We start from the raw sequence: 16633 nt of genomic DNA, 5'->3' as shown, positions 1-16633 counted from the left end.
GCGGGCGGGAGAGGCCACATTCCTTTCTAAACATAAATCAAAGCGGTCACACCACCGTTTACCACTCAAGACTAGAACTTGGCGATTGTTCTCTACCAAGCCCGATAGAACCCATATAATGAATTTAAAACACATCTGTTCTAACAAAATAAGTTTAAAATAAATACATCTCCAATAGGTTCGACCACAAGTTAGTTTTTTGTTGTTACGACTTAGGTTTTCATGATTATAAAAGGCGGTGGTTCTCAAACTTGAGCGGACGACCACATTTGGAGAACCAACTGCTAGTGCGATCGCTGCATTAAACCCCGTTATTCCCATCCCCCAGCGCTGCTCGCCGCAGGCGGTACGCGCCATGAATACCCAGGGAACCTCAAGCAGGACGACGACGCCCAGTCCCAAAAGAAGCCCACGACGCCCCGACGCCCAGCCGGAACTGGAAGGACGAACCTGCACTCGGCGCCAGGCGCCGTCCAGCAACGCAATTTCCGTCCCGTTAAACCCCGCCCACTCTGCGTCCCTAACGCAAGTAAGGGCTGGCGGCCTATTGGGCGTTGCGAGTCACGTGACTCGAACGGCGTCTCGCGATGGCTTTTAACTCTCGCGAAATTTCATCCGCCTCTGTCTTTCCTCCTCCCAGTGCCGGGCTTCCCTCCCCTCCCCCTTACCGCCGACCGAGTTTTTTTCAGAGTCGCCGCCTTGGTGTCGCCGGGGAGATTTTTCTTGCGGCCACTGTTGCCGCAACCACCCCCGGGCTCGTTGGCCCCGACCCCTTCCCGCCGCCCCGACCCCAACCCCACACAAGGTAACAAACCCGGTGAGGGAAGGAGTGAGGCCTCGCCGGGCCGCGGCCTCTCCCGAGTGGAAGGGAGGCCCGAGGCCGAGGAGCCGGCGGCGCCGGAGAGGCCTGGCCGCCGGCCACAGTGTCGGGAGCCCCGGCCTCCTCTCCCACCCAGCGTTGGGCCCTGAGCGGCGCCGGCGGGGTCGGGGCCTCCGGGCCGCGGCGGCGAACGTGGCTACGCCGGGGAACCCGTCGGGTGGGGCTGGGACGCGGGAGGCTTCTGAAGGGCGACCGGGACCGTTTCCGGCGGAGCCTGTCGGGGGTGTGGGGTCCCGGCCCCGCGGGCGTCCGCTCGGCGTCCCTGGAAGCTGATGTTTGAATTACTTGGAGGGCTGAGGTGATCGGCCGCGTTGTGGCGGGCTTTGGGGTGGCGGGTGGATGGGAGGCGAGCAGCCCGGCCTGCCCTCGCCCCTTGGAGCCCTTCCAGAGCCCAGCCTGTCGTTGACGGGAGCGGAGACCGAGGGCCCCGAAGCCCCGGGCGTGCGCTCGTACACCGGGAGCGGATGCGCTCGCACCCTGCTTCCGGGAGGAGAAGGAGGACTTGCGGGAAGGCTCGTCCCGGAATGCCCAGACGGGAGAGTGTGTGCTGTTGCTTGGGCGGAAGGAAACAAGCCGGCATTATTGACGTGACTGGGCGGCAGACTTCAGCTCGGAGAAGAGCTTTGAGACACACTCATTAATAGAGTAGCTCATGTAAAGAGAGTTATTTGTGTAGTTAATCCAAAAGCCACTCACATTTGGCTTTGGAAGTATTCTTTAGTGCTTGTAGTAAATATATTTTTAGAAGTCTTCACTCCTCCAACAGATTAATGTCTTTTGAGGGGGGAGGCCGGTAACGATCTAATAACCCTTTTAAATGAACCGACCGCAGTGCTTTCCTTATTACAGGAATTTAAAGAAAATTAGAATTTCTGGAGTTTCCACATCAGCTTTTCTCTGAAACTAAGAGTAGAGGTGATGGTGATAAACTAAGCTGCAATGAATTGCAATGAGTTGAGAGCGGCATTGGCAAGGTTAATTCAGGCAGACAGGGAATTTTTTTTTAAATGTTTGTGGGCTTTTTTGTTGTTAATCCTCACCCTAGGATATTTTTCTTTTCTTTTTTTTTTTTTTTTTTGGTTAATCTTTACCCGTGGATATTTTTCTATTGATTTTTTTTTTTTTTTTCAGCGATAGAGTGGAAGGAAAGGGGAGACAGAGAGAAACAACGATGTGAGAGAGACACATCCATTGGTTGCCTCCCCCAGGTGCTGGGGATCAGGGCCTGCAGCCTTGACTGCCATCGAACCCGGAACCCGTCAGTCTGTGGACGGAGGCGCTGCCCACTGAGCAGAACTGGCTAGGGCAATGTTTGTGTGTTTTTGTTGTTCAGTTTTCATGGTCTTGCCCTTTTCCCCTCCAGATGTCAGAGGATCTAGCAAAACAGCTGGCAAGCTACAAAGCTCAGCTCCAGCAAGTTGAAGCTGCCCTGTCTGGAAATGGAGAAAATGAAGATTTGCTAAAATTAAAAAAAGATTTACAAGTAAGTATGAGGGGACACTTACTGCTACATTATTCAAAAAGAGTAGTTCTGTCTTTTTCAAATGATTTCTTGCTTAGAACTATAGGTGTCCAAGGCACCCCTTGGAGGTGGCGTTTACCCTTTCCCTTTGTGTATGTTCGCATAGGCATCCGTGGCTGTAAAAGTAGGGTTGTTTCCTCAGTTTGCATACATCAAAACGAGTGAAGCATTGTCCTTTGATATGTAAATCTTGTGTGTTCATTTAATAATAACAAGTTGATTTTAGAAGTCTCAGATTTACTAGAGAAGAGAGATATATAACTTGACAGTGGAAAGTACTTTTACATTTAAAGACCTGGCAAAGGAAGTTTAGTTCAAAAAGTAACTAAAATTAAAGGTGAAAGATAAAATCTGATTAAAATACTTTTTAATGCCACAAGTCCTTGAAAATGAGAGTGTGTGTGTGTATCAAAGCTAGCAGGTAACACTTTGTATTGAAAGCACATTATAAAAACATAAGAGATACTTGTTTTCTGCATAAATGTTACTTCATGTTTGAACTTAAAGGGTAGGTTTTTCAGTGTAGTTGTTGACACTTGTTGAAGTTAAATTGATCTATGTGAAAGGGATCCTAACTTGTTTTGTTTGTCATGGGAGAGTTGAGTATGTATGAAACCTGCTTTTAAAATCCTGTCCTGGGCAGGGGTTGTCTCAAGACAAATGAAGTCATAATAGTAAATATCTATTATTTCTCAGAACACTAGGTTGATTAATAAAAACTCCACATAAAAGATTTGTAAATATATATGACTTCCATCTTAACAAATTTGAGACTTAAAGTTTTGAACCTCATGTTTTGGAAAGTTTTAAAAGGTGTTTTGATTAGATGCTCTTTCTTTACTGATTCAGTACAAAACTTGAATCATCTTTGTCTTATCTAAGTAATTCTTTCCCTCTCTTTATCATCTTTTGCCTTTTAAAGTTATTAATATTTTAGGAATATTAGAACTGCAAACAAATGAAAATTATTTGACATGAAGTCCCGATTCAGGATTCTGAAAGAGCTTATGTGGGCATAATTAGGATGTTGATTATTTTCAGGTTTAAATTCTAGATTTAGGATAAACTCTAATGAAGTTGCTGCGATGGTATTTGTTTGTTTGTTTTTAATCTTCACGTGAGGATATCTTTTTCCATTGATTTCTACAGAAAGTGGAAGGAAGGGAGGAAAGCGAAGCATCATGTGAGAGAGATGAATTGATTGGTTGCCTCCTGCACAAGCTCCTACCGGAGCTGGGGAACCTGCAACCTGGGTATGTGCCCTTGACCGGGAACAGAACCTGAGACACTGCAGTCCCCAGGTTGACTCTAATCACTGAACAAAACTTGCCTGGTATGTTATTTTTTAAAAACACAGAAAACGGGACCCTTTTTCAATTTGTAGAAGTCAGGCCAATAGATTTTAGGGTGCTAGTCAATAAGGAAGAAATGTTTGGAGAGCAATCTTTCCCACTCCCAGACCAACTTCTTGCCTCAAGGGAAGATCCTGGCCCCATCTTTCACCAAGTTAAAAGCAGTCCTTTTTTTTTAAGAAATAAAAAAGAAGCATTGTGTGCAAGGTTGTATATATTGCCTCCTGGGCAGTGGGAGAAAGGGTCTGGGTGGAACTGATCAAGGGGAATTGGGGGTGAAGGTTGAAACAGCATGATTATGAGGTCTTTTTAATATTTCTAGAATAAATTGTCAGAGCTTGGACAGAATTGCCTTATACTGACATGATCTGTAGTGGAAGTTCTGATAGGCCTTGGAGTAAGAACACAAATGCCCTGGGGGGCTCATTTATCTATCTTGTAAATCACTTCTATAACAGCACTGTACAATAGAACTTTCTGAATTGATGAAGATGCTCTGTATCTGCTGTGCAATACTGGAGTCACTAGGCACATGTGGCTATTGCATGTTTAAAATATGGCTAAAAATCTGAATCTTTAATTTTAGGTAATGAAATAGCCTGTATGACTACCTTATTGGTTGGCACAGATTTAGAAGCTTAAGTTCTAACAGTTCAGGTAGCCATACAGAATGTTTTTCCTAATTAGACCTTATCACAGGTTCTTTTCCTCTTAGTCTATCATGAGGGAAAAAAATCATTTTGGTCACTAGATTTAGGTGTGTGTAAACTAAAAACTACTAAAAGGTGGAAGGCATCATTTAAGATTAGATAAAATTCTGGTAAGTGTTTGGATGTCTGCTTCTACCTCTAATTGTTGTCTCTATTGACCGGTTACAGCTTCTATTTAGCGTGGGTTTAAAATTCTTGTTTTTTTTTCTCTGCTTTCTGGGATATACCTCAGGTCATTGATACTTAACACGTTAAGCGCCCAGTCCGTCACCGGTGACTGACACTGTACTTACCATCTGGAAGACAAAACAGGATGGGCGCTTGCCGTACTTAATACTGCCTTTTATGTTTGCTGAAAAGTCTGGTCAAACTGAGTTTGTGGCCTTTGTTTTCTTGTGTTTCTCTTATGGAATGTCTTCTTCTGGTTATGAATTTGCCCTTTCACTTACGACAAACACTCTTTCTGCATTTTATCAATGACTTCCATTTTGCCAGTAAGGCTTCCATTTTTATCTCTTTATATACTGTCTTTCCTATAGAATAAAGTTACTCAGCAGGCAGCAAATTGATCTACTGAAGTTCTAGTTGCCTTTCTTTTTTCACTTAAAAAAGTGGGTATAGTAAAATCCAGGCTAGCTAGCTGACTAGCTCCCCAGGCAGTCTATGATAATCACAAAAATAGTCAATTTATTAAGCTGTTTTGCTGAATAAAACTGGTTCTAAAGGAGGCAGGGGTCAAGTCACTTGTCTCATATATTACAGTGGCTCTCTGCATCCCCGAAACGCCTTCCTTCAGTAAGCAGAGTGCTTGAGTGCATCCCCTTTGACCTGCTGATATGTAGATCACAACATCTGATGCTTCCTGGAATTGCCGATTACTGTAACTGCTGCCCATCTGTCAATGAAGGAGCAGTTTCAGAACTCAGACTTGGGGGAGGAAAAGTAATTAATGGTATGTACCTTTAAGAACCCCCTCATACATAAAATAGTTTCTCTCTAATAATTTGGTCAGTATGCACATGTGAAGGAAAAAATTTAGAAGGGTCTTCATTGTTTGTTGGGTGAGGTATGTAAAATATGGCACAGTAAAAGGACCACTAGGGATAAATGCTGTGGATTTTTTAAAAAGTCATTTCAGTGCAGGGCTCTGAAAATTATAACTTTTTAGGACCCCTTTCTTTGGTGAAAATGTATTTTCTTATGAAAATAGGATAGGCATCTATCCTAAGAATAGTAGAGTTCTAAATCTTCAACCTACAAATGCAGAATTCATGTTTGTGCATTAGTAGGTAAATGATCATCCTTAGTTAGATGGAATTATTTAATGATAGGGGTTGTATGGGCTCTTGAGTCAGGCTTAGATTAGATTACATTCCTAGCCCTTAAAGTGGTTTATTAAAAACAGGACTGATAATTTACTCTCCTTTGTATAGTACATGATATATTTATTTGGAAGGTCTTTGCTTTATTTGCTTTATATGCAAAAGTTCATCTAATTAAACGTTATCTGGATGGCTACTTGGCACCTGATAAAACTTCATTAAAGATACTACTCTACTGAATTTAAATATGAGTTTTCTAGATTTTTTATTCACAAAATTTAATTCACAAAACTGATCTTCCTCTAAGAGCTTAACATTCCCCCCATTTTTAGGCTCAAATACTAGCTTTTCAGAAATAGCCAGAAGATATAGAATCTTAGGTGAGAGGTAATATTTAACTTTCTTGGCTACTGAACCAGAAGTACTATTTATAAAACCTCAATGGGAGCCAGAAGGAACTGAGTGCAGAGTTTAACTTGGTAATGTTTATCCCAAAAAACACATGACGTTTTAAGGTATTTTGTATGCAGTAGTAGGGGAACAGTTATGCAGGTTCTTAAGTCAGGTAAGATGATACATAATATGGGTTGTTTTTAGAGTAAAATTATAGCAGATAGGTAACAGATCTATCAATTTGTACTATTCCTTGAGTTTTTTAACCAGCCCTCCCAAATACCTTCAAATGAAGCCAATAAGTATAAGCCTGAATTACAAAAAATATTTGCCACACAGAAAGATATTGCTTGCCTGTGTGTGTTAACATTTATTTTTTTTCCTTTTAAATGAAGATGTGCTAATATGTGTAACATTAAGTAAGGTATTGGGATATTTTCAATCTAACCTGGTAACTTGCTTACCTGGATGAGGTAAGCTTTATAATAAATGAATAGGAAGACTAATGGCTTTTTATATATACCTACAGTATTTTAGTAGAAATATGTATGAGCAGGAACATTTTTATTACTACAGATATAAGGCTGCTTCAAGTGTTTTGGGGTTTGGGGGTATGGGGCATGTTGGCTAGGCATTTAATAGTACTGTAATACCCTGTAAAACAGTAGTCATGAAATACATATGTGACATGATATAAGTGATCTTGAATCTAGCTCAGGCCTTCATAATTGACTATTTCTCATCTTTGCAGAGATCTGGTCAGCTAAAATTGAAACTTAGAAATAATGCATATGGTATAAGCTCAAGTCTACCCTTTTATTTCTACTAGTTTTTGAGATTAAGTTGAAAGGCAACTGTCTGGGTTTAAATCTCAGCTCCACACTGTATAAAATACTGTATCTCAGTTTATGCATGGGGATAATCACAGTACATACACTATAATTTTGTTATGAACTACAAATAACTGTAGAGTATGTAAGTGCTATATGGTGAGAGCTGTTGTCATCAAAAAATGAAAGAACTTGCTTGTTGAAAATAGGTGACAATGTGAATTATAAAAATAATGTTATGGTTTTTGGTTTTCCTTTCTAGGAAGTTATAGAACTAACCAAAGACCTTCTGTCAACTCAACCTTCAGAAACTCTTGCAAGTTCAGACTGTTTTGCTTCTGCTCAGTCCACTCATTCATGGAAAGTAGGGGACAAATGTATGGCAATCTGGAGTGAAGATGGACAGTAAGTGTAGAAAAAAACTAACTATAACATGAAATATTAATATACAATGGTAAGATGTTTTTATTCAGTTCAACTACCCTATTTTAATCTTTCTATATAGCCAATGTGGTTAATAGAGCCAATTTGATTCTTGGGTGGTTACCATTAATACAGTTTAGTTTTTAGTTTTGGATTAAATTTTGGGGCAGAAGAATGGCGAAGATCCCAGAGGAAAGAAAACTGAAAGCAGAGGAAAATGGATATTTTAAAAAATAATCTAAATTCTTTTTTCCTCAAATTGAAAATTGATTGAATGGTTGGCTGTCTTAGATGTCCATGAAGTACATACACTGAAATTATTCCTATAAGAAATATCTTTTTTCAAAGAGATTGACTAAAGCACTGTTAGTAGACATGTAAGAGACTTTCCTGGCAAATATTGATTAGGACTTCCTTTTAGGATACCAGATGGCTAACTCCAACCACTCTTGCATTATCTTTGCCAAAGGGTCATTTGATTACAGAACTTTTATTTTAAACACATGTAATAGTTGAATCACTACAGTGTAAGTCTTGGAGGCTGAGTACTAAACCTTTACTCACCTGCTTACAGCCATGATATCTTTACAGGTGTTATGAAGCGGAGATTGAGGAGATAGATGAAGAAAACGGCACTGCTGCAATCACCTTTGCTGGCTATGGCAATGCTGAAGTGACTCCACTGTTGAACCTGAAGCCTGTAGAAGAAGGAAGGAAGGCAAAGGAGGACAGTGGCAGCAAACCCATGTCCAAGTAAGTGTGTTTTTAGCATTTTAAGTGTAATCTTTCCCATTTGGGTATTTGAGGTGGTCTGCAGAATCTGTGCAGGCTAGTTTAGGATAAGAAGGTTATAGTACTGCTTACCATTATTTTGAAGATTAGCAATATAAGGTTATTCATTCTCTGTATTTGTATGCCAGGGTAAGGTGAGGACATTTGGGTTTCCACTTAGGCATTTAGTAAGTATTTTTTAAGTGGATACTATGTATACTATCACTAACCCAGATGCTGGGGTTCCACAACTTGGGCCTTGTCCTGACTGAGTTCATGAATGAAACATATGGGTACTTTAAGGGAACAAAGAACCGGTACCTAAACTGCACTTAGGCATTCGGGGAAATTACTTTGAGAAAATGACATCTAAACTTTAGAGATCTGAAAAGAAAAGGAGTTAGTCATACTAGAAGGTATGACTTTGAGCAAGTTGCCTGTCTTCTGTTTCCTCGTCTGTAGAACAGGGAAATAGTATCTACATTTTTGGATTTGTCAAAGAGTTTTCAAAACTTAAGTTGCTACGTAAATATATTTGAATTTAAGAAAATTGTCATCTATTAAAATTACATTTGACTTAAGCAACCCAATAAGAAAATCAGATTATAGAGCATCTCTTTTAATTTTTGACGTCTGTATGAAAAGCCACACTTGGCTTCATAGTGGTGATTATACTATACGATACAAAGGAATCTAGATCTTATTACCTCTTTTTAAAGACCTCTTCCTTCATCCTTTTTTTGGTGAGACCTCAGTGTTAACTAAGCAGAACTTACTATGAGAGCTTTAGGCTCTAATCTTATTTACTGTTTTTGGAAAACCCCAGTTGCTTTTGTGTTAAGAATTGTTAGCTCTGATTTCCCTTTGTGTTCCTGTGCTCTTCCAATCTAAATGAAATAGGGGTTTATGTTCCTTTAATCTCTTCATACACTATTTCCAAATGCAGCATTTTACACTTGCTAACTGTCCACTTAGAAATTGATAGAAGGTTTAGACATCTGTTGACACTCATCTTATTCCTAAAACACAACTGGCAATAGCTATGTAAACATCAGCTAAAAAGTCATAGTTGAAATATTTTATTTAAATGGGCAATAGATTACTGTTATGTTTGAAAGTTTCCAAGTATGCGCGATATATTTCAAATAACATTTATTAGTAGCACTGGGTCATTGGCATTGATGTTAGTGCTTTTATTCATGAGGAGAGAAGAGTATGTAAGTTTATTCATTTTCGTTCTTTTTTCTTTTTTTTTTGTATTAAATATCCTCAGGAAGTCGTGTTTTAAATCTTAAGAGTTGACATTTAGTTGTTATATCCACACAGAAAAGAAATGATTGCCCAGCAGCGTGAATATAAAAAGAAGAAAGCTTTGAAAAAAGCACAGAGAATAAAAGAACTTGAGCAGGAGAGAGAGGACCAGAAAGTGAAATGGCAACAATTCAACAACAGGGCCTATTCTAAAAACAAAAAAGGCCAGGTTAGTAAATCCTTTCATCATATTTTGTAAATTTGAAAAGCGCAGCTGTCATTAAAATGAAAAAGGAGGTACACAGGTTTTTAAAAATAAATGACTGGGTCTTAAATTCAGAATTCTCTTCAGTCTTCAGTTTGGCTTATTGAAAGAATCTACATTAGCCACTGTCTCTACAATAGAAATACTATAAATGAGAATTTATATCAGGAATTACAAAAGATCTAGTTTTTTACCTTTCTGTAAACTAAAATTTGAAAAATTATTTGCTGTTTTACCACATACAAGAGGATGTGTTGTACCACATTTGCTTTGTTAACATGCCTTTATGCTGGACATCATTGGTAGATTTTATTTAAAAGAGCATTCAGGTTCTTCTCCTGAGTATATTTTGTAATTTTTATTGTTTCCAAAACTAATCAGGAACGGTTTCTGTTTCATTTCCCTTAGGTAAAGAGGAGTATTTTTGCTTCACCTGAGAGTGTAACTGGCAAAGTTGGAGTAGGAACTTGTGGAATTGCTGATAAACCTATGACACAGTATCAAGATACCTCTAAGTACAATGTCAGGCATTTGATGCCTCAATAATCAGAAAAACTGTTGGATTTCATCTCTGCAGGGCTTTACATTTACCTTTTTATCCTTATATTTTTCTAAAGGTAAATTATTTGTTAGATGAGTAAGGAAGATACCATTGTTGTCATTGTTTGACTTCAATAGAATGAAACTTGAAGAAATTGCATTTGATAACCGCTATTCATTTAACTTGGTTCATTACTACTACCACAATTTCCTCAAAGTTTGTTGGGTAACGCAACTTTTCTAGATAGATGCTGCTTAAATAAAGCACTTAGTTGAATTGTTGATCTTCCTGATACCAGGCCCCATACGTTTTATAACGTCCTAACCTGGAACTTTCAGTACCTTAAAGCTTGCCACGTATTCTGAAAGCAATTCACTGGAATATCAAGGCAAAACACCAAACTTTACAGAGATTTTTTTTTTTCTTCCACTTAAACTTAGCTATTGGCCAATTAAACCTAAAAAATAAGTTAACTTGTAAAAGTCCAATTCTGTTTTCAGGTTTTTCCTTCAATAACTTGTTTCCTAAGCCTGTTAGACCATCTCTAAAATGTATCCAGCTCTTTTATTCTTTTCACTGAGTTTTAGTTTTATGTAAAAAAACCATGTTTTAGCACCAGCTACCTTTTCTAATTTTTCCCCCCTCCTGTGTTGGTTTTTCACATAGGGTAGTGGTACCATTTTTTTGGATGTGAAATGTTTATATGAGAAAACAAAAAGCTGATGTATAGCCCTGTATACAGTGTAGATACTATTTTTGTAAAAAAAAAGAAAAAAAAACCGGCTAAATTAATGAACAAGAGTACTGAATGTTTCATCATTAAAAATGGACTGTATTTCTTGTGCATTAATCTGACCATAATCCCCTGTATATTATGTTCATGTAGCTGAGTTTGTAATTTTTGTTTACTAGATCAAGTTGTCAGCATTTGCTGGTATAAGTGAACATCACATTTATCCTGAGTTGAGTTTAAGCCAAATATATGCATAGAAAAGTGTCTTCCTGTTAATGGAAGTCAGTGATTTTCAGGATGTGTTAATTTCAGTTTTTGTATGTTTAACTTTTATTAAATAAAGTGTTTTTAAAATCTCCAGGGTGTGTTATGACAAAGGTAAAATATTACTAGTAGCTCCCAGCATTGATAATTATTAAGCCTCAATGTACTTGCATACATCATTTCTGCAAAAGAAAATGAGTATGTTAAAGGTTTCAATAAATCCTTACCTACTCCCATTAGACATAAAGAATTAGATTCTAAAGGGCAAACCAATTTTAAGGGCTTGTGCTCTGGAGTTTATAAATTTTTGCTACCAGGAAAATAAAATTTTTCATTTCATGTATTTTAATTCTTTCGGTAAATTGAAACTTTCAGTAGGATAGTGGTGAGGTAGAATTTTTCATCTTACCTTTCCACCTCTCAACCCAAGAGATTACTTTTTCCTTTCATTTTTGGCCACTGAGTAGCGCACATATTAAAGAAAAAAAGGTGAAACGTTCTTTACACACAAGGTACAAATTACAGTAGAAAAAGGGCCACATAACTTGAAAAACTTATAAATAAAATATACTAATGCTCTCGTTATTAATTGTAACATACTAATCAACAGTATCCATGAAGGATTGCAGTTGTACCCTTTTAATGAAAAACCACAGGACAGACATTTGGTATAACTGAGTGGCCACACCAAATGGTTTTTGGTGAGATTACCTTGGTATGTTTATCACTCACCTGGTGTTTGTGTAGGCAAGACTTGTGTTGAGATTTGTGCTTTGTCTGATTGACCCTATGGGCCTTCCTTTCTGTACATTAATTTTTCTGGAGGGCTTTGCAGTAGGAGGAGAAAAGAGTAAAGGTGACCATATTCTATAAAATATATTTTTTAAAATAAGCATATGTAGCATGAGATCAGGAACCCTTGTGTCAAAAGACCTAGATGTGGCTCTGAAAAGTCCAAGGTACCAGGATGATGATAGTGTCTTTGGATTAAACGAAAAGTTAAGACGCCTGGAGCGAGTGTCTTGTGTCATGTTAAAGCCGAGAAAATGCTTAATGGGTAGCATCTCATAATAATACCAATACCTTTTTACAAATGATGGTGGTTAAGCTCTCAATATTCTGAAACCAAATATAACACTTGGTCTTATGAAACTCAATGTAATTTCCCATCAAGAAAGGCTTGACAAGCTCAGTAACTGACGGATCGTGCTGTCAGTCATTTAGGGCTCCCAAATAGCTATGGTTGCATACATCTTTTCAGAACTTGACATTTGACTTCGTTGTTATTGAACAGTTGAAGAATTCTTCAAGACCAGTCCTAACGTTCCCAAAATATGTAAACTTTAAAATTGTAGTATTAATCACAGATAACATGCTTTTTAAATTAACATACAGAAAGACTATATTAGAAGAGCAAGGACTTGAATCAGACTGCAGTTTGAATCCTGGCTTCCTTATTTATTACCTGTGTGTATAACTCCTCTTTGATTCTACAGTTTTCAGCTGTAGAATAATTTGTTTCAATAAATTGTAAGGATGAATGAGTTTGTGTAAAGTGTTCAGTGGAGTATCTGGCATGTGGTAAGCACTATAGAAGTGGTAGCTATTACTGTGCAGAGTGGTAATGGTGAATATCTGATCTTCCTTTTTTTCTTAAATGCTTTATTGTTTAAAGTGTTACATATATCTCCTTTTCCCCCCATTGACCTCTCCCTGACCACCTCCACCCCCCTGATCTTTTTTCCTTAATTTGAACAATAATTCATATCAAAATGTATAATAATGCCCATTGCTTACAATTTGGTCCCTAATTATAAACATGCTACTGAAATGTTATCAAACGTTATAAGAAGTACACCCTAGTAAAGGTTAAAATTTTTATATTAGAATGTCTTAGGCATGTTTCTTGATGGGAAGGGGATACAGGTTATAATAAAATCATCCCTAATGCTTGTTTAAAATTAAAGAGGAATTCCTGGACCCTACCTCAGAATCACCTAAGCCAAGAGATAGCTGTCACTCCACAGGTGATTCTGTTGCACATCTCTGGCTGAGAACCATGTTTTTGGGTAAATACAAGGGTGCACAAAAGTAGGTTTACTATGCCATTGTGACATTCTTTTGAGTTAAAGCTATTGTAACAATCATAACTTGCATGTCTTTTACCATACGAATTTGTCCACCCTGTATAAAAGCAGTTTTTGAAATGAAGGAAAAATTACCTTAATAAGTGGTAGTTTTCTTAGCCCAATTATGAAGACTAGGCATCAAGCAAATGAAATGCATCCATCTATTGTAATAACTCATTTTTTTTAAAAATGCTTGTTTTTCACAAAAGGGTGCCATGTGTATGTTTCCACTACAGTGCAGTTCTAATGCTGAGTGAGCCTGCCTTTAATGTAGCAAAGGAAAACCAAATAACAAAGGAAAAACCATAGTTTTGTAAATTGTGTGTCTGTAGATTATAATTCTTAAAAGAGACAAAACCACTTGCAAATTCAGGCAAAAAATATTTTTAAAGCTTTGATTTGACTTTGCCTTAACTTTGATATTAACTGAAATACAAAATTATTAAAACCAACAAGGTTTATATTTTATTAAAATCTTTAGAGTTCTATAAATACCTGTTGAATTGTATTAAGTATTTGTATTATACTATGAAGCAACCAATTACTATAAATGGTAATTTACAAGTAAATATGAACATTCTTTGTATCTAGGATTTTTGAGTTGCAAGCTAAACACTGAATTTTTACTGCAGTGGAAAGGAAGAGCATAGCAGGCAAAATAACAGGTAATACCGTAGTTTAAACAAACAAAAACTCAAGTAATTGAATCCCCTTACATTGTATTTAACAAGCATATCTGTATAGATATGCTCTTAAGAGGTTCAGAAACCAATATTGACATTCTAAGAATTTGTTTTGGCCTGGCTAAAAATAAATAGCAAAAGAAAACATAAGATGGACGATATTAAATTTCTGTGAAGTTCTTTGATTGTCTCCTCTTGCCTTTCAGCTTATGTACATAGAGGTGGTTCTATTATGGCCTTGAGGTAAAGCAGATCTGAGACTAACATGGCTTGTGGTAGTTGACAGCTGAACTAGCTAAAAATGTCAAAATTATGGATACTGAAATTATCTTTCCGTTCCCAGAAATAAAAACTGGTAGTTTACTTCCACCAAGCACCTCACCAGTTCATTTTTATGAAACCAGTACAGACTTAGGTTACTGGAATTAAAATTATGATTTGTATCCTCAGTCTTTTTTTAAGAGCACAGCTAAAGAAGCCATGGTTATACTCATTATGAGAAAAGGTTTGCTTTCTGTTTGAAGAGCTACCTTTTCAACTTGAGGCCAAAAGTCATGGTTGTGATTTTGCTGGCTCATGATTTCCCTTTCTTGGTGAAACTGATGTGCTTTTGTTTTGTTTTTCCCCCTTTCAAGCCCTGTACTCACTTTAGCAAGATGCAGTGAATTTCTGACCAGAGAAACAATTCAGGCTTGGAGGAAACGCTTGACTTTTAAGTCCTTGGAAAACTAAGATTTTGAATCCTGAGGTCTGCAGCTAGGCTAGTCTTTAATAGATGGTAATTGTCCAGGTGTTCATTGCTCAGAAGTATGCAGGAAGGAGTAAGTATCCCTTTGGTTCCTTTGCCCAGTTTTTCCCTCCAAAAGTATTAGACTTAGTTGATTCTAGCTTTCAGAGTGTTGATGAAGCTAATTGAGAAGAAACTGACTCCTTAAATTTGTATTTTTTATGGCTTTTATGTTTTTACAATGCTATTCTGTGCTTGGTTTGAAAATCTAAGCTAAATGCCCCAAGTACTGCCCTATTAAGCATTCCTCCATAGCAAAGAGCTTGAAGAAATGGGAAAAATTCCAAAATTTTAGAAAGTTAGCTGGCAGTACTTGAAAAGAGCTTCATTTAAGCCATGTCTCCTAATTTATGATTCTATAGAAGTTAAAACAACCAAGAAATAGCCAGCCAGTACATATATTTTGAACTATACTGATTAATTAAAAGGATCAGACCACAAGAAAACTAGTTTTCTGTTAGATCTGGTAAATGGGCCAGGAAGAATTTTTCCCCCCCTTGGCAAAGCCAACACTAAATGTTAACTAGGACGTTCAGTTATGCAGTAGCGACTATCGGTGTATAGTATTCTCAAGCTCAGGGTAGTCATGCCCGCCCCCCTTTTTTTAGATCCAGATAATTACTAAAACCGATGATCCATCAATCTTGTAAAGGCTTTATTTTTAAAAATTATTAGGACATAAAAATTGATGTCTTACAAAGTATAACCTGCTATGTAATTTTGTGAAAATGAACTTCATTTAATAGAAAGACCTAGTCAGAATAACTAATATTCAAGATTAAGGATGAAGAGATTAGAAGATTGCATTCATCAGAGAAAGTAGAGAAGTTACATACCTTAGTTTCCTTTTGGTGCTACAAACTCCTAGTTTGAGGGGGTGGTATAATTTACATATGTCAGTATTAATCCTTACAACCTTTTGTTTGAGACGGGTATTTATCACAACTTTTTAGAGGAGGAAATAGTCCCTATGAAGAAATTAAGCAACTTGCCCAGGATACTTAGCAAATGCTAGAACTGGTATTTAAAGTTACTAAAATCCTTATTCTTACCACATGATGCTGTTTTTGATAGGGAGTATGGAATTTTTTAGGTGGAAGTTAAAAAAAAGAAAGGGAAAAAGGCAGCTTGTTGCTTTAAGCTGAAGAGAAACTCACCAAAAACTTTTCCCAAGGACTAAACAATTTTCTCATGAGAAATGACCCAGGAAGCAGTGTGGCCTTAGGTTAGGAGTTTTGCCTCAATAATCCTCACTTTCAAAATTCCTTTATAATACTAAAAGCTGTCCTCACCAGAGGAGTTATACCTATTCTAATCAGAAACTAGAGAAACAATGACATACCTCATCACAATCTTCTTTGGTAATATGCACTGAAATAAAAAAATTTACCTGCACCATCACTCAGGCTTTTCCATACAGGGTACCTTCTCAGGTGAGCTTCCAGACTTGGTTTCAATGTGAATTGTATGTGTAGCCAAAGGGATTCCTTAAAAAGTTATTTGGAGAACAGCTATGCATGACATGGCTTTGTGTCCTACCTGAAGCAGTTAAATATCACTTAAAATAAACTATCTGCAATTAGGTCATGTGGAATTATCAGTCAAGAAGGCACCTGTTAAATTATAGGAAATGGCAATGATTCAAATTGCCATTAATTCTGGACTACTGAAGTAGTATCAACAAACATTTAGGTGACAGTTGCCTCAAGGTGTAGATGCTCGTTTATATATTTTTCCTTCATAGAGAAGGGTGGTACAAAAAGCACTCGGTATTATT

The 16633-nt window shown here is 37.7% G+C and overlaps 1 protein-coding gene across 1 annotated transcript; it reads left to right on the top strand.

Moving 5' to 3' along the window:
* The first annotated feature begins 650 nt into the window (after positions 1 to 650).
* On the top strand, positions 651 to 11351 carry SMNDC1 (survival motor neuron domain containing 1). The gene is made up of 6 exons (XM_081104479.1): positions 651 to 805; positions 2244 to 2363; positions 7272 to 7414; positions 8024 to 8185; positions 9530 to 9683; positions 10128 to 11351. The coding sequence occupies exons 2-6, from the start codon at positions 2244 to 2246 to the stop codon at positions 10263 to 10265; spliced, it is 717 nt and encodes a 238-aa protein (XP_080960605.1). The 5' UTR covers positions 651 to 805; the 3' UTR covers positions 10266 to 11351.
* The last annotated feature ends 5282 nt before the right edge of the window (positions 11352 to 16633 follow it).

The sequence above is a fragment of the Myotis nattereri genome (assembly GCF_964212035.1).
Source record: "Myotis nattereri genome assembly, chromosome: 13".
Classification (NCBI taxonomy): Eukaryota; Metazoa; Chordata; class Mammalia; order Chiroptera; family Vespertilionidae; genus Myotis; species Myotis nattereri.
This window is presented reverse-complemented; position numbering and strand designations above follow the sequence as displayed.

Bases quoted from the DNA above. Each gene is read 5' to 3' on its own strand.
- SMNDC1 (XM_081104479.1), top strand. From the start codon at position 2,244: ATGTCAGAGGATCTAGCAAAACAGCTGGCAAGCTACAAAGCTCAGCTC. The intron at 2,364-7,271 runs GTAAGTATGAGG...TTTCCTTTCTAG, and splicing joins AATTAAAAAAAGATTTACAA to GAAGTTATAGAACTAACCAA. The intron at 9,684-10,127 runs GTTAGTAAATCC...CATTTCCCTTAG, and splicing joins CTAAAAACAAAAAAGGCCAG to GTAAAGAGGAGTATTTTTGC.